The sequence below is a fragment of the Pan paniscus genome, chromosome 19, assembly GCF_029289425.2.
Source record: "Pan paniscus chromosome 19, NHGRI_mPanPan1-v2.0_pri, whole genome shotgun sequence".
Classification (NCBI taxonomy): domain Eukaryota; kingdom Metazoa; phylum Chordata; class Mammalia; order Primates; family Hominidae; genus Pan; species Pan paniscus.
Genome location: NC_073268.2, coordinates 15,019,097 through 15,041,740, shown reverse-complemented (window position 1 = coordinate 15,041,740; position 22,644 = coordinate 15,019,097). Strand labels below are relative to the sequence as shown.

General features: G+C 56.6%; 4 protein-coding genes and 1 long non-coding RNA gene across 12 annotated transcripts; 1 reads left to right on the top strand and 4 right to left on the bottom strand.

Annotated features, from left to right (window-relative positions):
- Positions 1-9: 9 nt before the first annotated feature.
- Positions 10-6,676, bottom strand: FGF11 (fibroblast growth factor 11). Of its 2 annotated transcripts, none has more exons than XM_057300381.2 (5): positions 5,140-6,676; positions 3,373-3,483; positions 3,075-3,178; positions 2,155-2,353; positions 10-1,871 (listed from the first exon to the last, which is right to left on the bottom strand). In XM_057300381.2, exons 1-5 carry the CDS (start codon positions 5,330-5,332, stop codon positions 1,801-1,803), a joined length of 678 nt encoding a protein of 225 aa, XP_057156364.1. In that variant the 5' UTR covers positions 5,333-6,676; the 3' UTR covers positions 10-1,800. The 2 variants fall into 2 exon arrangements, with proteins under 2 accessions (XP_057156364.1, XP_034797335.1); XM_034941444.3 differs by lacking the exon at positions 5,140-6,676 and adding an exon at positions 4,138-4,355.
- Positions 6,677-6,724: 48 nt separating this feature from the next.
- LOC134729488 (uncharacterized) lies at positions 6,725-9,285 on the top strand. Its single transcript, XR_010110614.1, has 2 exons — positions 6,725-6,907; positions 8,302-9,285. It is a non-coding gene; the product is annotated as an uncharacterized LOC134729488 (long non-coding RNA).
- On the bottom strand, positions 7,449-10,071 carry TMEM102 (transmembrane protein 102). The gene is made up of 2 exons (XM_003810086.5): positions 8,887-10,071; positions 7,449-8,778 (listed from the first exon to the last, which is right to left on the bottom strand). The coding sequence occupies exons 1-2, from the start codon at positions 9,098-9,100 to the stop codon at positions 7,466-7,468; spliced, it is 1,527 nt and encodes a 508-aa protein (XP_003810134.1). The 5' UTR covers positions 9,101-10,071; the 3' UTR covers positions 7,449-7,465.
- A 1,819-nt stretch (positions 10,072-11,890) lies between these two features.
- Positions 11,891-16,348, bottom strand: SPEM3 (SPEM family member 3). 6 transcript variants are annotated; one of them, XM_055102302.2, is made up of 4 exons: positions 16,094-16,322; positions 15,887-15,944; positions 15,606-15,766; positions 12,007-14,400 (listed from the first exon to the last, which is right to left on the bottom strand). In XM_055102302.2, the coding sequence occupies exons 1-4, from the start codon at positions 16,229-16,231 to the stop codon at positions 14,386-14,388; spliced, it is 372 nt and encodes a 123-aa protein (XP_054958277.1). In that variant the 5' UTR covers positions 16,232-16,322; the 3' UTR covers positions 12,007-14,385. The 6 variants fall into 6 exon arrangements, with proteins under 6 accessions (XP_034797329.1, XP_054958277.1, XP_054958275.1 ...); XM_055102300.2 differs by having other exon boundaries at positions 15,333-15,766; positions 16,094-16,301; XM_055102301.2 differs by having other exon boundaries at positions 15,333-15,667; positions 16,094-16,301.
- Positions 16,349-17,574: 1,226 nt separating this feature from the next.
- Positions 17,575-22,328, bottom strand: SPEM2 (SPEM family member 2). Of its 2 annotated transcripts, XM_055102306.2 has the most exons (5): positions 21,996-22,328; positions 20,219-20,340; positions 19,311-19,396; positions 19,087-19,144; positions 17,575-18,949 (listed from the first exon to the last, which is right to left on the bottom strand). In XM_055102306.2, exons 2-5 carry the CDS (start codon positions 20,250-20,252, stop codon positions 17,643-17,645), a joined length of 1,485 nt encoding a protein of 494 aa, XP_054958281.1. In that variant the 5' UTR covers positions 20,253-20,340; positions 21,996-22,328; the 3' UTR covers positions 17,575-17,642. The 2 variants fall into 2 exon arrangements, with proteins under 2 accessions (XP_054958281.1, XP_003810135.1); XM_003810087.4 differs by lacking the exon at positions 21,996-22,328 and having other exon boundaries at positions 19,311-20,319.
- Positions 22,329-22,644: the final 316 nt, after the last annotated feature.

The window sequence follows — 22,644 nt, the reverse complement described above, 5'->3', positions numbered from 1 at the left end:
AGACAGCACTTCAGTTGTATAAATCGTCTTTAATTGAGAAAGCTGGAGTGGAGACCCGATCCCCTGGGAGCAGTGCCAGGAGTTGGGTGGAGACTGAGTGGGGTTTGTGTGGGTGAGGGGGCATCTACTCCTCTTGCAACAAGCCAGAAGTAGAACAGCCTAAGGAAAAGTGACCTGCCTTGGAGCCTTAGTCCCTCCCTTAGGGCCCCCTCAGCCTACCCTATCCAAGTCTGAGGCTATGGAAGTCTCCCTCCTAGTTCACCAGCAGGTTCCCCATCTTTTCCAGGCTGCCCCTAGCACTCCACGTTTTTCTGAAAAAATCTAGACAGGCCCTTTTTGGGTACCTAAAACCCAGCTGAGGTTGTGAGCTGTAAGGTAAGGCAAGTTCTATCCAATTAGAAGCTGTTGGGGCATATGAGGTCTGGAGTGCAAGAGGCCTTCACCCTTCTTGGCCTGACCTGTAGGGGAGAAGGGTGAGACTTATTGCTGAATTGGGGTCTCCTCACTGGGAGGGTCAAGGCTGTATCCATTTGTCCTTTTTATTCAGGACGTATTACTCTAAGGACCTCAGCTTTAAAGGGGACCTGGAAGGAATTCCTGCTGAGGTAGCTAAGTATTCATGTCCACCCAACACAGACGCAGGTTCAGTCATGCCATAATTTTGACCCCTCCCCCATCCCAGCTTCCCTACTATGAGCCAGGGATCCTTCCAAAATTCCTCTGCCCTTCTCCAGACTCTGTCTCCCTGGCACGACCTCAGCTGGGTTGAAGGAGCTAGAAACTGCATGTAAAAATAAGCTTAGCATTCTATATGGAAGAATCATATTTTTAGAGAATTATCTAGGAAAAACAAGAAATGGTTCTTGATTCATCCAGAACTGTTTTTATGAATCATAGCTGGGTCTTTTCCAGAACTCATCCGTAATAGGTATCACTCAAGAAGGCGGGAGGGTGGGGCTAGAACTTACTTAGAACAATAATATGGCTATACAGGCCCCAGCTCCATCCTGGGTAAAAGGGCTGAGAGTCATGATCTATGTCCTAGAGCTAGGATTCAGGGGGGAGTATGGCTCCATAAAGCTCTAGAATTGGGTGTCTCTGGGATAAGAAGGTTAAACCCGTGGTCATCTGAGACTGGTTCCAGTTCAGGCCAAAGCCAACAGCTAGACAAGGCCCAAATCTAGCCTCTTTCTACTTGGAAACCAGGGGTCCATCTGAGTCAAGGACAGAAGCCTGACAGATCCAGAGAAAAGGCTGGCAGCATGCCTGGGTTCCAGCACAGAGCCCTAGTGCAGAAGTGGCCCCGGCGAGGGTGTCCAGTGTTCCAGAATGTGTCCAGACCAAGGTAGAAGGTAGAGTAGGGAAAGAAGGACACATGAATCCTGAGCTCCAGTGAATCTAGAAATGGCTCAGTGGCAATGAAAAGGGGCACAGGACTCCAGGAACTGGCTGAGCCGGGGTGGGAAGTGTTTATGCCCTGGCTGTCCATGTGGGAACTCCCAGCGCCATCTCAGGAAAAGGCATGGGGTTGTGTGAGTGTGGAAAGAAAGAAGTGATCAGCCAGGACCATCTTCAGACATCCCCCTCTCTGACTCCCTCCTAGGCCCAAAGATCTAAGGGTCTCAGCAGCCTCGGAAGTCACAGTCAGCCCCTAGGCTCCCTCAGGGTAGAGCACCTAGTGGGACCTGGCTGCTCAGGGCATGTGTGTGGCAGCAGGGGTGAGAGCAGGACTGGGAGACAGGTTGTGGTGGTGGCTGGCTCACTGGGAGTGCAGGGAACCTCCAGTCCAGGGACTACATTTCAGGGGGCAGGGGGACTGGAAGGGGAGGCCTCGGGGACACTGTGGAGAGAAGGCTCCTGGTACATGGCCACTGTGAAGGGGAGAAAGAGAGGAGCAGGGAAGGAGAGTTAGGCACAGAGGGACCCAGGCAGAACCAGTGCTCCAAAAGGGCTCCCTTCCCATACATTCACCCTCCAAGAACCCCAACCCCACAGGAGGACCGCACCCAAACCCCCAAAGGGCAAAGCCTTCCTGGCTTGATCTGTCACAAAGGGTCCTCTTATCACTTGTAGCCTGAGCTGTCTGCCCCTAAATGTCCATATCAAGGTCAATACCCTCTCCTGTGGCCCACATTTTCTTGAGTCTATACCCACCCTCCAGGAGCTTGGGCAGAAAGTGGGCAGCTGCCTTGGTCTTCTTAACTCGGTTTCCCTTCATGACCTGGCCCTCCTTGTCCAGGCCGAGGTACCAGGCCCGGCCAGAACGACGCTGGCGGTAGAGAGCAGAGGCGTACAGGACGTAGTAATTCTCAAAGACACACTCCTTAAAGCGACACTCAGCTGTGAAATGCGGCTAAGGAGACAAAGACCCAGAAAGGCGCACAAAGACAGAGAGATAAAAAGACACATCACTGGGCAGAAAGGAGCTCATGGAAAGCACAAATCCGTACTTTTTTGGGGGAGGGGGAGGACAACTTCTGAGTCCATGTAGGACCTGGGAGCAAAGGGAGGACAAGGAAGAGGGCTGAGGGCTAAGAACTAGGCTCTGGGCCAAGCACAGTGGCTCATGCCTATAATCCCAACACTTTGGGAGGCCGAGGCGGGTGGATCACCTGAGGTCAGGAGTTCCAGACCAGCCTGGCCAACATAGCAAGACCCTGTCACTATTTAAAAAAAAAAAAAAAAGAACTAGACTTTTAGGGGTCTTGCAATAAGATTCCTTCTCTCCACTGTACTCCCAGTCTCTCACTATCCCCTATCCTGGATGACTCCAGGGAAGTGAGTAATGACAAAATCTGGAGGAGGTGGGATAAGAAGTAGGGGCCCTAAAAGGCAGAAAGAGTTGGACATTCAAAGAACCTGGGGCTGTTTTGGGGGTGTGCAAGGAGTGGGGACTGGAGAGACCCTAGAGGAGCTGGTCTGGAATGGGCAGCGATGACAGGCCATCAGCAAAGCTGGAGGGAGGAGTCCCGGGCAAAATGTCTGTAGTTGAGGAAGGTTGTCATTCCCTCAAGGGACAAATTGAGGAAGGGGAGTCCCCAATATTTCCCGGCCACTCAGCCTCATTGTCTCACCGAACTGTAGAGCAGTCCCTCAGCATTCATGGCCATGTAGTGACCCAGCTTGGCGCTCTGGATGGTGACCACACGGAGGCCCACAGGGATCAGGTTGAAGTGGGCTGCAGGTGGAGAGAGGGAGCATCAGTACCCAGGCCTCTGACCCTCACCTGAGCTCCCCTCATCCCAGCTCCACTTTTTCCCTTAGAGGTCAGGAAGACGGATCAATGGCAACAGAAGCTGAAGAGGGAATAGGATTGTCATCTCCTGTCCCCATTCTCCCCCTTCCCACCCTGCGGCCAGCTTCCCCTCTCACTGAAGGAGCTGGTATCCTCTGGGGTGCCCTGGATGCTTCCGTCGGGATTCGCCTGGAGGTAGAAACCCTGGCGGCAGAACAGTTTGGTGACGATGCCTTTGAGCTGAGGCTCTGGAGAGAGAGACATTCATCTTTGAAAATGACATCTCCGTTCCCAGAAACATTCCTACACTTGGCAGGATTAGAGGGAAGAAAGGAGAATGAAAGGAAGGAAGAGGGTCCCAGGGCCCCAGCTCTCTTATCCTCCAAGCACGCTCTCTCCCACCTCTCTTTCACTCCTGGGAAAGCTGGTGTGGGCCCCTTCTGTTTCCTATAACCAGGAGCTTTCAGTGTAATTTATTGAAATTTATTTAAATGGCTTAATTCCTACCCTACAGCTCAACCAGAAGGGCGAAGGAGTGGGGGAGGAGGGAGGGGAGAGATATATCAAAAGGCAGGGACAGAGGGAGACCAGCAGGGGTACTGAAGGGGCAGCGTGTTTGCGAAGGTGGGGGATCTTGGCAGCAGCAAATTGACCACAGGGTAGGGGCTCTCCCTCAGGAGTGGGGGTGGGACTGGGCCTGACGCTGACTCAGCACCTGCTGCGGCTGCCGCTAGCTTGGCGAGAGCCTTGCCTTGGCCCAGCGCCGGCCTGTCTGACACTGACCCATCTGTCTGTCTGTCTGTCTGTCTGTCAGTCCGCTGGCTCCCGGGGGCCCAGTTCTCCCTGAGGCTCAGCCTCTCCCCTTCGGCCAGGTAACTCGCCTGGGGTAAGGGGGACCTTACCAAGGATATGGGGGGTGGGAGCTGAGGAGATGGAGAGGCAGGCTGAGTCACGTGGGGGCCCGGTCCTACTCAGAGGGTGGGCTGCGGATTGTACCACTATGGGCAGCCGGTGGCGCGGGGAGGAGGGCGCGAGGTGGCTACCCTTAGGGGAGCTGGGAGCGGGCGGGAGCAGGGCCAGAGGGACTCCCTGACTGTCGTACATGGACGGGGACCACATTCTAACTCTCACAACTCTCCTCCCCCATCGCTTGCTCTCTGCCGACTTCCCTGTCCCCCCTTGTAGGTGGTACGACCCCCGAGTCGGCGCCCATCTCTAGCCGTGAACTGTGTCTGAGTTCCTGCCAGCGTAGGGTCCCCTGAGCCTACGGGACCCGATTTCGGAGTGGCGCGGGGGTTATGGGAGGGGTGCCCAGCTCCGTTCTTGAAGCGCAGGTCACAGGAGGAGGGCGCATAGAGGGCTGGCTGGCGAGGGAGCTGCAAGGACACCCGAGGGAGAGCTGGGGAGATTGGCTCGGAGCCAGCAGAGCTCGACCAGGAGGAACCCAGCCCAGGCGTGGAGGAGCGGGAGAACCGGGGCGGGCGGGGGCTGGGGGGGCGTGCGGCTGGAGCTGCAGAAATCCTTGGGGTGACCCAGGCATCTGGAAACCCCCGGGCCCCTGCGCTCCAGATTGAAAGAATCGCGAGAACCGGCACGTAGGCGGAGGACGATGGGGGTGGGGACTGCTGTGTTGGGAAGGGGGGACGAGCAGGAACTACGAGGCTTTCGGGGCGCCAGACAGCCCCTCAAGCCTTCCCCTTGACCTCGAAAATAAGGAGACTCCGGGTTATGGACAAAAGAGAAGGGAAACTGAGGCACAGTCTGGCAGGGACTTTGTCGTCCTGGCCCACCCCCTTCCACTTTCGGGGAGCCCCTCAGCCGGGCCCTATTCTTCAGAGTCCCTGGCCTCAATCTCCCAGGCAGAGAAACCTCTGGCCGGGAGACCCCGCCCCAGCCGCACTCACCCGGGCCGCGGTCCGGCCGCGCGGGCCGCCCCCCGCACAGTCGCACCTTGGACAGCAGGATGAGGAGCTGTTTCTGGCAAAGGGACTTGGTGCCGCGGGGACACACGCGCCGCTGCGCCGACACCGGCCGGCTGCCCCCGGGCTCGCGGACCTCCCGCTTCTGCCGGATCAGGCTACTGGCCAGCGCCGCCATAGCGCCCCGGGAGGAGACACCCCCAAACCGGCAGGCGCCCGGAGCGCGCTGGGCTCCGCTAGAGGAGCCCGCTCACTAGGGCATGCTCTTGACGCTCAGGCCCCGACTCGCTGCCCCACCCACAGGACCTGAGGATAAGCCCCAGACCCCCCCCCCCCACGTACCCCCCTCCACAGCAGCCAGTTACCACCCGTGGGCCCAGTGCTGGCTCCACCAGATCCAGCAGCCTATGTACTCCTCCGTGGATCCCACCCTCGAGTTTTGCCTCCTATTGAAAACGTCCCCTTTCCCTCCTCTCCAGTGTCTGTCCTCACTTCACCTATCCCAAAGCCAAGACCCACTAAATTTCCAAGACGTGGTTTAAATATCTTCAGGCACCTTTCCACTGTATTTTGGGGCACACTCCTGCCAAATCCACTCTTGTAATCTACAGGGTGTGGGACTTTAGCTTTGGGAATATTCGCTCATCCCACCCCTACTGGGGCACTGCCAATGTCAGGAAGGAACCCAACCTTGGTGTTTTTTCCTTTGCTACACTCTAAATGGAGGGGATCCCCCACTTTTTTCACTGAAATCCCCCCAAAATATGTCTCAGAATATCCAGGTTGCCCAGGTTCAGTAAGACAGGGCTCCCAGACCCTCTGGCTGGATAATACCTTTTTCACCAAGTCCCCCCCATGTCTAGTAGCATAGAATTCTAGCGGCCAAGACCCTTTCTTCACCTTCACACCCTCCGCTCCTTTTGAAGTCACCTCCAAATCCACCCTTCCTAGTGGATACACCAGGTAGTTGTCTGGAGGGCCTTCCGCCACCTCAAAATGAGGAGCATCCGTGTTTGTTTTTGTTTTTGTTTTTTTCTCCCCTGGCTGCCCCTTAAGTTTTCTTGGGGACAGCTGGTGCTGTTTAGATCCCACGCCCTCCAATCTAACCAGCCCCCCAAGAGAGGAGTGCACCCACGTTGTCACCAGTCCCCAGATGTGAACAGGCCCCCTTCAAGTCAGAGCGGATCACAGCTTCCTGCTACAGGGCTTCCTTGTCCTCCCCGGGATTGCCTATAGCACCCCCTCTTCCTTTTCCCGACGCCCCTCAACCTGTCCTGTCCTGTTGATCCGGCGACGGGTGGCGCTGGCTTCGGCTCCAGGCTCCTCCCTCCCTGTCCCCCGCAAACGGAGCTTCCCCCCACGCCCGGCTAGGCGTCCCGGACCCTTGGGAAGGAGTGAGGGTGTCTCTGCAGAGCTCCCCGGTCCGGCGAAGTCAGAGCACTGGGCCGGTGGCTGGACCAGGCAGAGCGGCGGCAGCGGCAGCGGCTGTGGGAAGCTGAGGCGGCGGCGGCGGCGGCGGCGGCGGCGGCGGCGGCGACAGCAGTTCCCCCTCCTCGGAGAGCCGGCCCGGGGGCGGGGCAGGGGGCGGAGACGCTGGGAAATAGGAGGGTGAAGCCGGGCAGGAGGAACCCCGGGGTTCTTTGGAGGTAGAGAGTGCGGACTGTGTCTTACAAGCAGGCAAAGCCGAGGCAAGGCCGCACGTCTCAGCCTTCAGAGGAGGAGGGACAGGAAGGCCTCCTGAACGCACCCCTGGGTAGGAAGGAGAGGTTGGGCCTAAGGGAGATGGAATGGCGGACGCTGGGAGAAGGGAGAGAGACCCTACTGGCCGGGATGTTAGTGAAGAAAGAACCGCACGAGTAAAGTGGGGGAAGAACTGGAGAGATGGAGGATGGGGGGTGGTGAGATCCAGCCTTGGGCGAAATCCGGCCTCCTTCATATCTCTGCCTTTGTGTGAGCCAAATTGATCAGACCCTGGTCTCCATAACTCCTTTTCGCGTTTGGTCAGCAAATATGTTTCTCCCATTTCTATTGGCCCTTAAGAGAAATGACCAAAAGAACTGGGGACAGACGGTTTCTGGAAGCTGCCCCTGGGCGGAGTGCTGGCCACAGATGTGGAGAATAGCGAGGCTGGAATGGGGCAACTTGTGCGGGGGCAGGCGGGTGGGCGTAGAGGAGGAACCAACAGGGAGGCCTTCCAGAAGGGGGGCTTCAGGCCCAGGGCACACAGTCAGTCCCCCTGGCGAGGGGCGAGCAGGACCCCCCACGTCCCGCTCGCCCACAGAGGCACTTTCCACTGGTAGGAACAGCGTCTTTAATGGGCCCCGCCCCCCACGCCCGCCAAACCGCCCCCCTTGCGGGCCACTTTGGCCTCCTCCACCGCGGCACGGAGGGCCCGGGCTGGGTCCCCGCGGAGCCGGGCCAATTCTCCGAGCAGCGCAGCGGAGTCGTCCCCCGTACGGAGCTGTCGGCCGTTCAGAAAATAGTGAGGCAACGTCCCGGCCTCGAGCACTCGGCCCAGCTCGTCTAGCAGCCCGAGGCAGCAGGCGCCCGCATTTTCTGGCCGCGCCAGGTAGAGCGCAGGCAGCCGCTCGCACGCCCAGTACAGCAGCGTCCGCAGGAGGTAGGGCGCCGCCGCCCGGGTCCCGGCCACCAGCGGGCGCAGTAGCGCCTGGGCCGCCGCGTGCGCCTGCAGCAGCGGCGCTGGTATGCGCGCTTTGAGCGCCAGCTCCTGGCGGGCAAAACAGAGCTGCCAGGCGGAGGCGCACGGCCGCTCGGTGCCGCCACCGGGCACCAGGTAGAAGGAAGCCGACTCAGAGGCCAGCGGACCGGCCCACGAGTGGCTCCGAGCCCCCTCGGGCCAGCCCGCCACGGACACCACTGGGATCAAGTCGAAGAGCAGGAGGCGGCGAGGGGGCTCAGGGGTAGCCAGGAGGACGGTGGTGAAACCCGCGTGGCGAGCTGCGTGCACCAGACGCGGAGCACCCGGGACAGGGATCAGAGACTCGGCGACCGCCGCCAGCGTAGCAAAGAACCAGGCAGCCACCTGGGCGGAACATAATGTGGGCCACGCTTCCCGAGCCTCCGACGGCTTTGGGACTGGGCTTTCGACGGCTGCCTTGGTGACGTCACTACTCATTGTTTTCAAAGGTGCGGTAGAGCCAAGGTCGACGACGTCATGCTGAGGCGACTCGGACGCTGAAACGTCACTAGGTGATTTTTCCAAAGACACCGGCGCCTCGTGCTCAGTGACGTAGCTGTGCGGCTGGTCTACAGAGCTTTGCCAGTCCTTGGAACTTTCTTCGCTCTCCGTTCGGTGGATCGAATCACGTGCTGCTGGGACTGGGGGTCCTAAGCAATCCTGCCACATCTCGCGGATGGGGGTTCCGCACACCATCTCTGGGAGGCAGACCTGTGCGTAACAGGATTCCAGGTCCAGTTGCAGTTCAGTGCCGTCCAGTGAAAACATGGGCACTAGGAGTGTGAAGCCGGCATCGTAGTGAGGTCCCCGGGCGTAGGGACCCAGGGGTGCATGCCCCAGATCCAGGGAGCCCTCGCGAATCCCACCACGAAGCAGCAAGAGCTCTGCCTGGGGAGGAAAGCGAGGGTCCCGGCGGTGAACTAGACCTAAAAAAAGGGAACGGATCGTGAGGGCGTCGCCCAAAGCCGGGGCGGGGGCGGGGGCGTGGTGAGGCTGAGAGCTGTGAGTTCCCAAAGGCAAGTAGGGTTACTTACCAAGCAAAGAGAAGACAAAGTCCTTGGCCCGGAGGAGATCGGCTCCCGGCTTGGGCCCGTCACTCCAGCTCTCCTGCACACCCAGCTCCTGGATCAGCTGGGTCAATTCCTGCAGCTGCGCCCCGGAGCAGAAGTCGATGTCCGTGAGCGGCCGAGCTGGGGCCGGGGGCGGCGGGCCCCACCAGGGGGCACTCCCCCAGACTGCGGAAGCCATGCGGTTCTATCGCTTTGGGCTACGGAAAACACGGAAGGGAGGTGGCTTTGCTGCCACAAAGTCGTCCCCGTTCTTCCCTCTTCCTGAGGCCGAGCGAGTGCCCCAGACAACCTACAAATGGGTCTGTAGATGATGGGTTCTAAATTTAGTCCTCAAAATGAACAAATAAATACCTCTTCTATCTTCGCCCTTTTCTCATATGCAGGTCCCCGCCCCCATGAACTGGTTCACCGGACTCAGCAGGTAAAAAGTAACTGTTGGCTCCTCCTACGGAATGCAGTAGCCAGCCTCCGCCACCGCCCCTTGTCTACCTCCCTTTACCTCTTTTTTGGAAGAGGCTTATTAGTCTGCGGCTTCCCCCTTATGGGAAGCAGTAAGGGTGGGGAGCAGAAATAGATTCAACAGGTTACTTCTTCCTGATGCCCACGTGGCCACGCCCCTACATTTTCGGCCACGCCCCTTTCTGGAGGCTGTCGAGGTGGTTTCTGCCGGGTCGGGTCGCCAGTCAGAGCTCAATCACTCCTTTGGCCCTGCTGAAATCCCGCGTTATCCTGGGAGTTGTAGTTTCCCGCTCTACTAGGGCGTAGTAGCCACGCCCCCACATCCTTTCCTGTTCCGCTGAAGTAGTGCCTGATGGAAGTTGTAGTTCCTCTGGAGACAGATTATTCTGTGTCTTTTCACACCCATATCAACCCCACTCAAACATTCCTTGGGGTTTGAGAGGGGTAATAGGATGGCTCTGAGTCGCAAAAAATAATGAGGGATGGGCCGGGCGCGGTGGCTCTCGCCTGTAACCCCAGCACTTTGGGAGACTGAGGCGGGTGAATCACCTGAGGTCAGGAGTTCAAGGCCAGCCTGGCCAACATTGCGAAACCCTGTCTCTACTAAAAATACAAAAATTAGCCGGGCGTGGTGGCAGACGCCTGTAATCCCAGCTACTTAGGAGGCTGAGGCAGGAGAATCACTTGAACCTAGGAGGGAAAGGGTGCAGTGAGCTGAGATTGTGCCATTGCACTCCAGCCTGGGTGATAAGAGCGAAACTCCACCCTAGGGCCTGGGGAGAGATAGGGACCCCTGCCTGGGTGGGGGGGGGGTGCATCTTGGAATCCCAAAAGTGGTAGTGTTAGGCAGGAGCACACAGATGGTGGCCCAGAAATGGACGTTTGACTCATAGGAGAGACATACATGTTAGTGATGCCCACCTCAGCTCACTGCTACCTGAGTCGTGGCAGGGAAAACACTTTGGGATCTCAAATTTTTGTTTTGTTTTGTTTTGTTTTTGAGACTGAGTCTCGCACTGTTGCCCAGACTGGAGTGCTGTGGCGCAATCTCCGCTCACTGCAACCTCCACCTCCCGGGTTCAAGCAATTCTCCTGCCTCAGCCTCCCGAGAAGCTGGGATTACGGCGCCTGCCACCATACCCGGCTAATTTTTTGTATTTTTAGTAGAGACAGGGTTTCACCATGTTGGCCAGGCTGGTCTTGAACTCCTGACCTCAGGTGATCCTCCCACCTCAGCCTCCCAAAGTGTTGGGATTATAGGCACGCGCCACTGCACCCGGCCTGGGCCACGACTTCTTACATTCCTTCTGCCCTTGGTCTGTCTCCAGGACGGGATAGGCCTAAGTCCATGGATAAGATAATTAAGGAGGACATCTAGGAAAATTAGAGGCCTGTAAAAGAAGAGACTCCCCAACTGTAGAGATCAATTTGGCAAGCCCAGGACTCAGGGGTTCCTCGTCACTGACAGAGAGTTTTCTCCTTCAGCAACCAGAGCTGGGGTCCCTGGGAGAAGCGAGAGCACCAAAGCAGCCCAGAACTGTGCAAGTAGGTTCCCGTACACACACATCTGGCTGTGACCCAAGAGGCCAGATCAGGAGAACTGGAGACTGGGCTGTTTCTCACAATCTGGAGTAACCAGGCATCAGACATCCCTGCATCTCACCTCCTTCCCAGAGGGTGGCTTCCGAGGCACTCTAAAAAGAACTAAGTTCTCTGGACTCTGTGGAAGCTTTGAAGATGTTAAGAATGGGCGACAAGGAATAGTTCCTCTAAACTCTAAAGCATGGCTCTCCAATATAATTTTCTGTGACGATAGCAATGTCCTGAGTTGGTCCTGTCTGATACAGTAGCCACCAGCAGCCACCTGTGGCTGTTGAGCACTTGAAATGTAGATAATGTGGCCAGGCGCCCTGGCTCACGCCTGTAATCCCAACACTTTGGGAGGCCGAGGCGGGTGGATCACTTGAGGTCAGGAGTTCGAGACTAGCCTGGCCAACATGGTGAAACCCCATCTCTACTAAAAATACAAAAATTAGCTGGGCGTGGTGGTGCACGCATGTAATCCCAGCTACTCAGGAGGCTGAGGCAGGAGAATCGCTTGCTTGAACCTGGGAGGCAGAGGTTGCAGTGAGCCGAGATTGTGCCATTGCACTCCAGCCTGGGTGACAGAGCGAGACTCTGTCTCAAAAAAAAGAAAAAAAGAAAAAGAAAAAAAGAAAATGTAAATTAAAATTAAACAAAATTTAAAAATCTGTTCCGCAGTAACATCTACTTTTTTTTTTTTTTTTTTTTGAGACAGAGTCTTGCTGTGTCACCGAGGCTGGAGTGCAATGGTGCGATCTCGGCTCACCACAACTTCCGCCTCCCAGGTTCAAGTGATTCTCCCTGCCTCAGCCTCCCGAATAGCTGGGATTACATGCGTGCACCACCATGCCCGGCTAATTTTTGTATTTTTAATAGAGACGGGGTTTCACCATGTTGGCCAGGCTGGTCTCGAACTCCTGACCTCAGGTGATCCGCCCACCTCGGCCTCCCAAAGTGCTGGGATTACAGGTGTGAGCCACTGCACCAGGCCTAATATACATTTTAATAGCCACATTTGGCTAATGGCTAGTGTATGGGACAGAGGAGCTCTAGGGCCTTGAGGATAATGGGCTTAGCTATGCAGCTATGGAGGAGAAACAGGGACCTGTCCTCAGCGGCTTTGTGGGTGGCCAGCATCGGGGATGGGCTGGGGTGGATGTCCTCAAACAAACACAGAACATTTCTCTCGCCTCTTTATTCCTGATGCGCTTTTGTCCCCTCTTTGTCCAAGGTTCTCATCACATTCTGATATCCCCACTCCTTGATGGTTTCCCCGAGTTGCTGGGTGCCTCTTGACGAAGGCGCCTAGGAGACAGAGCTTCACACTTGTCCTTGCCCACTGCCAACCATCTCTGACGGGCATCAAAAACCACATGCCCTGCCCGGGTGCCTGGTCCAGGGCAGTGGGACTTCCAGTTGATATGGGTAGGCATAGACATCTGACGATAGTTCTGGTAGCCTGAAGGAACTGTATCCACAGGGCGGTACGCCCCGTGCTGGCTGCCTGCCCGCCAGGAGGATGACTGCAGCTCAATTAATACAGGTACCTCTGAGAAGGTCTGCAGGTCATTGGAGAACACTTGGGCCTTGGAAGGGCAGGAGTTCTGATTGAGTTGGACACGAGCCCAGAGGACGTGCCGCTGTGCGTCCTCCTTCTGAGCAGCCTTCTCAGGCACAGATGACTTCATCAGGGACAGTGTGGACTTTGGGGTCTGAAGTAGGGACAGAAGCTGGACAAAATCAGAACCTAGGGCAGGGCTTGGGTTCTTGTAGAGGCTGGGATCTGGGATGAGGCATGAGTTCTTGTAGGGGCCAGATTCCTGGGTAAGGCCTGAAATCTTGGGGAGGCCAGAGTCTTGGACAAGGGCTGGGTCTTTATGGGGGCCAGGATCTTGATTAATTCCTGGGCACTTGTGGAGATTAGAGTCTTGGCTATGTTCTGAGCTCCTGTAAACTCCAACATCTTGGGGAAGGCTAAATCTTCTTTCAACTTTAGTGGCTTGGGTAAGGCTTGGGAGGTTGGAATCTTGAGTAAGGCCTTTAACTTTGTGGCCACCACAATCTTGGATAAGTCCTGGATTCTTGTAGTCTCCTGAGTTTTGGGTAAGGCCTGAGCACTTTGGGAGGCCAGAGGTTTGGACAAGGCCTGGGCTCTTGTGGAGACAAGATTCCTTGATAACTCCTGAGCTCTTATTGACTTCAGAGTCTTGGGGAACATACGGACCCTTCTGTGATCCAGAATCTTCAGTAAGGCCTGCGGTACTACAAACTCCTGGATCTTGGACATTGCCTGTATTCTTGTGACCTCCAGAATCTTTAGAAGAGCCTAGGTTCTTTTGGTGGTCAGTTGCTTGGGAGAGATCTTGATTTTTGTAGATCACAGTCTCTTGGTTTGGTTCAAGATTCCTATAGATTCCAGAGTCTTGTGTAAAGCCTGAGCTCCTCTGAAGATCAGAAGTTTGCGTAAATGGTGTTTTCTTGTGGAGGCCAGGGGGTTGGGTGAGACATGGGCTCCTAAGGATACCAGCTTCTTGAGTCAGACCTGTGTTCTTTTGGGGGTGGGAATCTTGAGTAATGCCTGAATTCTTGTGAAGACCAAAGTCTTGAGAAGGGCTTGGATTCTGGCAGAGATAAGAATCTTGGGGAAGGCCTGGGAATTCATGTAGGCCTTGATTTGGAGCAAGACCTGGGTTCTCGTGGAGGCCTGGATCTTGGGTAAGGCCTGGGTTCTTGTAGAGGTCTGGGTTTTGGGCAAGGTCCAGATTCCTGGGAACTCTGGAGTCTTTTGAAGGGCCTGGGGTCCTCTGAAGGCCAGAATCTTGGGTAAGGCCTAGACTCTCATGACATTCAGGGCATTGGGGTTGGATCAGGGGTTGGGAAATGGTGGCGAACAGGGAAGGGATGGGGAATTGGGAAGTGAGGATGGACTGAGGAAACTTGGAGGTTGGAAGAACAGTAGGGGTTTGTATTAAGGTGGAAGGCCTCTGACGGTTGGTGGGTTGAGGAGGGACAAAGGATCTGGGAGGAACGAGAGGCAGGGAAAGAGTGAATGGTGGAGGAAGGGTGCACACTGAGCTCTGGGCAGTGGTTGCAGAATGAAAGCAAGTCTTGGCACATGCAGTATCCCGGGAGTAGGCAAGGAATTTGGGGTAGAATGGAGCCTGGGAGTCTGTGTTCTTCTCAGAACTGCAAGGATGGAAGCTGCAGTAAGGGGAAGTCTCGGTCTGGGGGAACTTATCTTTGGCATCATCTGAGTTCTTCCGTTCCATATTCCTCAACTCCAGGTAGCCCAGTATGGATCCTGCAGGAAGCTTGGCACTATCCCCACTGCATTGCTTTGTTTGCTCAGATATGCCAGAACTCACCAGGTCCTGATCCTCTTGGGGCCTGAAGAGGGTAGCCAAGTCTTTTCTTGAATACTCAGGGTTCTGGGGGCTGGACATATGGAAGAAATTCTGCTTTGCCCTGCGGGCATCATAGACCACATGGCCAGTGGAGAGGTCATGGCTGAAGGCAGGTGGGGTAGAGGGTATAGGAGTTATGATAGGGGCAGGGGTGGTGGCAGGGACAGGATCAGGGACAGGAGTGGTAGTCAGGGCCATGACCAGTGCTGGAGCAGGGGTGGGGGCAGAGGCTGGGACAGGGGCTGGTGTTGGAGCTAGGACAGGAGTAGTGGCTGGGGCAAGAGTTCCGGGAGGAGCTGGGGCAGAGGTTGGGACAGGGGCTGGTGTTGGAGCTAGGACAGGAGTAGTGGCTAGGGCAAGAGTTCCGGGAGGAGCTGGGGCAGAGGTTGGGACAGGGGCTGGTGTTGGAGCTAGGACAGGAGTAGTGGCTGGGGCAAGAGTTCCGGGAGGAGCTGGGGCAGAGGTTGGGACAGGAACGGAGCTGCGGACTAGATGAGAGTGGTCTGGGATATACGCCGGGGCATGGGCTGAGGTGTACTCAGGGGCATGGGCCTGGGGGTGGGCTGGGACAGGCATAGGAGCCTGGGCTGGGGAGTGGGCTGGGGCATGGGCTGAGGTGTGTTCAGGGCTGTGGGCCTGGGAGTGAGTATGCTCAGGGGTGTGGGGCGGAGAGTGGGTTTGGGCCTGGGCTGACGTATGGGCTTTAGTGTGAGCTGAGGCCTGGGCCGGTGTAGGGGCTGGGGTGTGAGCTTGGATGTGGGCTGGCGTCTGAGCTGGGGTAGGGGCCGAGGTGTGGGCTTGGGCCTGGGCTGAGGTGTCCTGGGCCTGGGAGTGGGTGCCCTCGGGGGTGCGGGCTTTGGAGTGGGTCCAGGAGTGGGCAGGGGTGTGCACAGCGGTGTGGTCCGTGGAGCGGGTCCAGGGGTGGGTTGGGGTGCACACAGGAGTGTGGGTTGGGGAGTGGACCTGGGCCTGAGCTGGGGCCTCGGCTGGGGCACAGTCTGGGGTCTTAGTCTTGCTCTCTTGGGGCAGGTGGCATGGACCCGTGTCCAACTTGCTCATCTTTGGGAACTGGGAAGATGTCTCTGGCCTGGACAGCAAGGAGGCTTGAGCCTTTGAGGCTGCGACCTGAGGGGCTTCTCCCCCGCCCATCATCCCCGCCTTGTACAGTCCCCATGCAGACTCCCTGGGAACGCCGGCATGTCCACATTTAGGGGGCATGCAGCAGCACGCAGAAACCTTCTCATCGTTCATGTCTGGTATCCAGGAGTCAAGGTGGTTAACGCGCCTGAGCAGGAAGCCTGGGCGAGGATGGACGCGGGAAGAGACTTTTGAGCACAGGTTCTTGGGATCCACGGAGGAGCAAATACTTATGGGATGGCTGCCGCTGGGCTGCTTGTCTGCAGGGAGAGGTAGGATGGGGACAATGCCCGGGTTCCCTAGGGACTAAGAACTGGGCCAGGGATAGGAGAAAGGGGACAGGCCCATATCCCTGGAAGCCCATACAGGGGCCCACTCACCTTTGGGGAAAAAATGACGGAAAAGAATCCGCAAGGAGCTCTTCAGATGCTTCCAGAGCTGAAGGGAGTGGGAGGGCGGGTGAGTCCGGAAGCAGGGTGAGCCCCTAAGTCCAACTCTTATCTGGCCACACCCCAACAGCCCTCCCACCTCAGCCCCTTCAAGACCCCAGGGCTCCCCCAACCCTGCTACCCAGATCCTGCCCTGACCAGAGTCACCACATTGATCCACACGTTGAGCAAGATGAAGCTGCCCAGAAGAAGAAGAATCGAGTCTCCTAAGTCCTGGCACTTCCTGGGGTTGGTGCCAGAGCACACCTGGGCCCCATGATAGGCTCGCTCACCCATGGCCTGGGGTCCCAGGACTGCCTGGGCCCCCGGCCCTCACACAGTCACTAGGAGCAAGACTCCTGTTGTTGGGGAGGGGGTGGACTGAGTCATAATGAGGCAGGTGGTCAGGGTCACAATGAGGAACGTCGAGGAAGAGGAGGGCCCAGGGTGGAACTCTCTGGTAACCAGGTTTGAGTAACCAGGTATGGACAGGCAAACAGGGTCTGGAAGCCAGTGACCCTCTCCTGTTTCTCCATCGTTCTCTACTGCTGGGTGACTCACTCACTCTCATTCCATCACTCCTGCAGTTTCTTTCTTTCTTCCTTCCTTTTTTTTTTTTTTTGAGATGGTTTCTTGCTCTGTCATCCAGGCTGGAGTGCAGTGGTGTGATTTCGGCTCACTGCAACCTCCGCTTCCCAGGTTCAAGCGATTCTCTGCCTCAGCCTCCCAAATAGTTGTAGCTGGGACTACAGGCATGCACGACACCTGGCTAATTTTTGTATTTTTCGTAGAGACGGGGTTTCTTTTTGTTTTTTTTTTTTTTTTTTTGAGATGCAGTCTCACTCTGTCACCCAGGTTGGAGTGCAGTGGTGTGATCTCAGCTCACTGCAACCTCTGCCTCCCGGGTTCAAGTGATTCTCCTGCCTCAGCCTCCCGAGTAGCTGGGACTACAGGTGCCCGCCACCACACTCAGCTAATTTTTTGTATTTCTTTAGTAGAGACGGGGTTTCACCGTGTTAGTCAGGATGGTCTCAATCTCCTGACCTCGTAATCTGCCCACCTCAGCCTCCCAAAGTGCTGGGATTACAGGCGTGAGCCACCGTGCCCGACCAAGACGGGGTTTCATCATGTTGGCCAGGCTGGTCCCGAACTCCTGGCCTCAAGTGATCCGGCCTCCTAAAGCGCTGTACAGGTGTGAGCCACCGCACTCGGCCACTCCTGCAGTTTCATTTCAGAATCCTGAACCCTTTACCTCTTGACCACACCAGAGACCGGGAAGACCTCCGCCTCAGAGCCCTGGGGAAGGCATGGCTGGAATCCAGAGCCTTGGCTTGGTCCTGTACCATGTGCTAAGTAAATCCCAAAGAGCTCCACTCAAGACACTGAGTTCAGAATCCAGACCTGATCCTTGCTGGAAACAGGGAGAATAAAGAGCCCGGGTGGTTGTCGTCAGCCAGTGCAAGAGCTACGTAGTGCATGGTGCAGACCAGGAGGGCCTGCTGGCAGCCGCGTGGCCACTAAGCCAAGGGGTGCCTCACACCAAGAAGGGGACACTGGTTTCTCATTTCAGGAAGCCAAGGGCAGGGACCCAGGCTGGCCGAAGGAGTGGCACTCCCACGCTACAGACCACCACAGTGTTTCCTGGACTCTGTTTCTCTTTATTCCTCTCCCTCCATGCCCTGCCCCACACCCCACATCCGCCTGCTGGTCAGTTGAGTTTCTCGGTCTGGCTCCTGTGCAGAGAGGGCCTCAAGGTGGAGGTGGAAGCCGGTGGCAGTGAGCTGGACCTGGCTCTGCTCTTCTGCACCTGCCGCTTCAGCTCCAGGCTGTCATACACCTGGTAGTTGGCATTGCCCCCTGGATTCCGGCTGAGTGGGACGAACATGGTCGGGGGAGGGGCGGGATCCGCAGCCTGGACTTTGGGCCAGGGCTGGGAGGAATGGGGGACCAGCACTGAGCTTGGAGCTGGGGTCCGTTGGTGGGAGGCCTCGTCCAACACCGTGAGGGAGGCAGAGGTAGTCAGAGGACGCCAGGCGGGCAGAGCCTCAGCCCAGTCAGCTGCCCGACGCCGCACCTCATGGGGGTCCCGGGAGCTGTAGCCCAAGGGTTCCGTGGATGGGTGGGGACTGCGGTGGGACTGGCCATAGGCGTGACCAAGCAGGCTCTGCCGGTGGGACTGTAGGGAGTGGTGCTCCCGGCAGCCCTGGACCTCAGGCCGGGCGTTCCGGGACACCAAGGCAGGGGGGCGCTCAAAGCCCTCCATGCCACGACGCCGCTGATCCCAGGAGTCATACAGCATCCAGCCCACTGAGGGGTAAGGGCTGTGCCCCACGGGGACCCAAGAGGGGTTAGGGGGCAGCCGGTGGGGAGGTGGTGGAGACGAGGCCCACTGCTCAGCCTCCACATTGCCCCACAGTCGGGACTGGGAACCGTGGCGCCCACAGGACTGCAGCCTCAGCTCGGACTTGGCCTCTACACGCTTGGGCATGCAGCGCAGCTCAGGTGACAGGTAGAGAGAGGGTGGTGGCAGACTGGCCAGGATACCACCCTGGTGGCCCCACAGCCCCACATTGGAGGGCAGGCCCGCTCTCTGATAAAACCCACCCCAGCCGCGACGTGGGTACTTGGGATACGGGAAGGGCAGGTTGTCCTCCTCCTCCAGGTAGGAATCCAGGTCCTCCTGATCAAAGAAAGGCACTCGGTGTAGTTGTGACATCTTTTGGCTGCGATGTGGGTTACGGAAGACTGAGCGGCTATGGGGGATTTGTCTGTAGTTCTGTGGCCGCTGCTGGTGGTTGCAGCAGCGACGGCGACAACGGCGGTGGCGGCGGTGGCGACGAACACAGCGAAGAAGACTGCTACTGTGATGGTTGGAGAAATGGTGGCAGGAGAAAGAGGAGTACTGCGTGGGTCGGGACATCTTCACCTGCACAGGGTCCAGGATGCAGTGGATGTGGACATCCTGAGCCTTGTCTGGGGGACCACTTGGGGGACTTTCACTGGCCTGAATTTCATCTGGGGAAGGCAAGAGTCCATGAAGTCAGGGCAATTGTCAGAAGAGCTCAAGGTTGGGAACACTGGGGCCTGGGTTTCTAGGGCCATTGTCAGGGGTGGGGATGGGGGTCCCCTACCTCTCCAGCAGCCACACTTACTTTTCTGAGTAGCCCAATCAATCATCTTGTCTAAGGCGTTCTGGAGTCCATGCCACATCTGGGGCAGGGTGGAAGAGAGTGAAGGCCAGGCCCTCCGCGCCCAGCACCACCACCCCTGCCCCCGCCCCAATCTAGACCGCACCCGCAGGTGGAGATGTAGGCTGCAGCTGGCTCCCACCCTTGGCCCTGTTCACCCCCAGAGGTAGTCCACAATCATCACTGACCATAGTTGCCACGTTGATGCCAATGTTGACAAGAACGATGAGGCCCAGCAGCAGGAGTAAGATGTCCTCGGCATCGTGGGGGCTTTCTTGGTATTGATTGCAACATCTCACGGTGTTATGCCATAGCTGGTTTTCCATGGAGGGGGGGTCCTAGGGCCACCTGGGCCACCCCCCTCTGCCCCCACCCCCGGCCCCAACCCACACTGCACTCATGCCAATCCCCGGAGATAACTACAAGCTGATAAGGGAGCCAGGTCACAATGAGGTGAGCTAGCGAGAGTCACAATGTGGAGGTGGCAGCTTTTATCCATTCTGCTGGCCCCTTCTACCGCCATCTCCACCCTTGGCTCCTACTTGGTGGAGACCGGTCCCCACATATCCCAGATCTCAGTCTGTTCCTCTATCTCCACGAGGTTTGCTTAACCCCACAGCTGGTTCCTGAGCTGAAGATAGGGTAGTTAGAGGCTGACACAGTCGTCACAGGGTTGAAGCATGCATAAGATATGTCCTGTTTTATTGTTCTTTTGAGACATTATGGCAACTTACATAGCCTGTTGGTGTGCCTTGCCCCATGGTTACTTTGGGGCCAGCATCTAGGGTGACTAGATGGGCGGGTGACACTGCGTCCCCTCAGGCATCACCCTGCTGTACCAGCCCCTCCCTACTCTGCCCATTTCCCTGTCAAAAGTCCTCTAGCTCCCATCTCTGCCCAATTCTTCCTGGCCAGACTCCAGCCCTAGGTGTTGGTGGTCCTTGAGCCCACCAGCCACTTCGTCACACTGACATCTGACTCACTGAGGTGGCTGCCTCTGCTGGGAACCAACCCCAGCCATGGTTTCTCCAACCTAACCACCTGCACTCCCACCAACCCACCCTTAATCCAAGGTGAAAAACGGTTAAGCTACTACCTGAAGAAAACCCGAGCTGGGCGCGGTGGCTCATGCCTGTAATCCCAGCACTTTGGGAGGCTGAGGTGGCTGGATCACCTGAGGTCAGGAGTTCCAACCTGGTCAACGTAGTGAAACCCCGTCTGTATTAAAAATACAAAAATTAGCTGGGTGTGGTGATGCGCGCCTGTAGTCCCAGCTACTCGGGAGGCTGAGGCAGGAGAATCATTTGAACCCAGGAGGTGGAGGTTGCAGCAAGCTGAGCTCTCGCCATTGTACTCCAGCTTGGGTGACACATCGAGAATCTGTCTCCAAAAAAACAAGAAAGAAAGGAAGGAAGGAAGGAAACTTGCTGGGAGCAGTGGCTCACGCCTATAATCCCAGGCAGGTGGACCACCTGAGGTCAGGAGTTTGAGACCAGCCTGGCCAACATGGCGAAACCTCTACTGAAAACACAAAAATTAGCTGGGCATGTTGGTGGGCGCCTGTAATCCCAGCTACTTGGGAGGCTGAGGCAGGAGAATCGCTTGAATCTGGGAGGTGGAGGTTGCAGTGAGCCGAGATCGCGCCACAGAAGTCCGGCCTGGGTGACAGAGTGAGACTGTCTCAAAACAAACAACCAACCCAACAACAACAACAAGAAAACCACATGAAATTAACAAAGCACAAAATACATGTAATTGTTAATATACCAAAAAGAGTGTTTGACTTAAAACAGGTGCATCACTGGGGTCTGTGGTGCCCTGGAGACTGCAAGCCATTTGTTTACACAGTGAACCACTCAGCAGAAAGAAAGGCCAGTGAGCATATCCCATCCAGCCTCCAAACACAGAGTAGATGCAGAGTAGATTCAGATTCCACTGAATGGAATCCGTTGAAAATGATCAGTAACGTTAGTTGAATGAGAGAAGTAGGGCCATTTGCAAACGGTCCATCTGCTCACATTCCAGGAATCTGTCTAGAGTGGAAGGTGAAGTCCCGCTCCCTCAGCCTGGGCTCACGCACACAGCTGCTTGTTCTCAAGTGGTATGTGTGTGCATGTGCATATGATCCCAATTGTGTAGCAGAAAGGCAGGACCTGAGTTTCTCTGTTTCTCAGTTTCTGAGTGCACATGGTGAACTGGGGAAGGTGGGAGATTCTGGTGGGTCAGGCTGGCTCTGCAGCAATGGGATGGAGCATCTGAGGCCATGAGCTTGATCCTCAGTGTCTGTGTAACCATGAGCAAGACCCTTAGCTTCTCTGAACTTAGTCTCCTCACTGGTGACATGGTGAGTTAATCAAAGGAGTGAGGTCACAGAGAGCTATGATGTTACAGTGAGGTACCTCTTGAGGGGGGCCCCAATATTTCTCTTCTTTTTTTTTTTTTTTTTTTGAGATGGAGTCTCGCTCTGTTGCCCAGGCTGGAATGTAGTGGTGCAATCTCGGCTCACTGCAAGCTCCGCCTCCTGGGTTCACGCCATTCTCCTGCCTCAGCCTCCCAAGTAGCTGGGACTACAGGCACCCGCCATCACGTCCGGCTAATTTTTTTTATTTTTTATTTTTTATTTTTTAGTAGAGACGGGGTGTCACCGTGTTAGCCAAGATGGTCTCGACCTCCTGACCTCGTGATCCGCCCGCCTCGGCTTCCCAAAGTGCTGGGATTACAGGCGTTAGCCACTGCGCCCAGCCAAGGGGGCCCCAATATTTCATCCTCTGCTCCAGTCCTGCTTAAGGGTATAGGACCTTCAGGGTGACTGGGGAACTGTGAAGGACTAGACACCCTCTCAGCCATCCCTCCCCAAATAAACCAGGGCTTACGTGGGAACCAGGCTTCACCGGTGGCTGCAGCCTAACCCTGGGCTCTGGCAGGCACCAGCCTTCTGAGGAGTTAGGGCCATGGAGATGGAGATCTCTCCTCTAGTGCATGACTGCCTGGGGTCCTGGGGTAGAATTTAGGGGCTTCTCTGTGCACTAAAGAAAACAAGGTATTAACTGGGCGTGGTGGTGCCTGTTGTCCCAGCTACTCAGGAGGCTGAGGCAGGAAGACTGCTTGAGCTCAGGACATTGAGTCTCCAGTGAGCCATGATTGCACCACTGCACTCCAGCCTGAGTGACAGATCAAGACCCTGCCTCAGGGGAGGGGGAGGAAACAGTCCGGGCACAGTGGCTCACGCCTGTAATCCCAGAACTTTCAGAGGCTGAGGCAGGCAGATCAATTGAGCCCAGGAGTTTGAGACCAGCCTAGGCAAAGTAGTGAAACCCAATCTCTACAAAAAATAGTGGTGGGCTGGGGCGGGGTGGCTCACGCCTGTAATCCCAGCACTTTGGGAGGCTGAGGCGGGCGGATCACCTGAGGTCAGGAGTTCAAGACCAGCCTGGCCGACATGGCACAACCCCATCTGCACTAAAAATACAAAAATTAGCAGGGCATGGTGGCACACGCCTGTAGTCCCAGCTACTCAGGAGG

Excerpts from the sequence above, each read along its gene's own strand:
- FGF11 (XM_034941444.3), bottom strand. The coding sequence starts at position 4,354 with ATGTGGTCCCCGTCCATGTACGACAGTCAGGGAGTCCCTCTGGCCCTG. Across the intron at positions 3,484-4,137 it reads TCCCACCCCCCATATCCTTG|AGCCTCAGCTCAAAGGCATC; the intron begins GTAAGGTCCCCC and ends CTCTCTCTCCAG. Across the intron at positions 3,179-3,372 it reads AGAGGATACCAGCTCCTTCA|CCCACTTCAACCTGATCCCT; the intron begins GTGAGAGGGGAA and ends CTCCACCTGCAG.
- TMEM102 (XM_003810086.5), bottom strand. The coding sequence starts at position 9,100 with ATGGCTTCCGCAGTCTGGGGGAGTGCCCCCTGGTGGGGCCCGCCGCCC. Across the intron at positions 8,779-8,886 it reads CTTTGTCTTCTCTTTGCTTG|GTCTAGTTCACCGCCGGGAC; the intron begins GTAAGTAACCCT and ends CCCTTTTTTTAG.
- SPEM3 (XM_034941438.3), bottom strand. The coding sequence starts at position 16,231 with ATGGGTGAGCGAGCCTATCATGGGGCCCAGGTGTGCTCTGGCACCAAC. Across the intron at positions 15,945-16,093 it reads GGATCAATGTGGTGACTCTG|CTCTGGAAGCATCTGAAGAG; the intron begins GTCAGGGCAGGA and ends CACTCCCTTCAG. Across the intron at positions 15,767-15,886 it reads CCGTCATTTTTTCCCCAAAG|ACAAGCAGCCCAGCGGCAGC; the intron begins GTGAGTGGGCCC and ends CTCTCCCTGCAG.
- SPEM2 (XM_003810087.4), bottom strand. The coding sequence starts at position 19,448 with ATGGAAAACCAGCTATGGCATAACACCGTGAGATGTTGCAATCAATAC. Across the intron at positions 19,145-19,310 it reads GCATCAACGTGGCAACTATG|ATGTGGCATGGACTCCAGAA; the intron begins GTCAGTGATGAT and ends ACCCTGCCCCAG. Across the intron at positions 18,950-19,086 it reads TGATTGGGCTACTCAGAAAA|ATGAAATTCAGGCCAGTGAA; the intron begins GTAAGTGTGGCT and ends TGCCTTCCCCAG.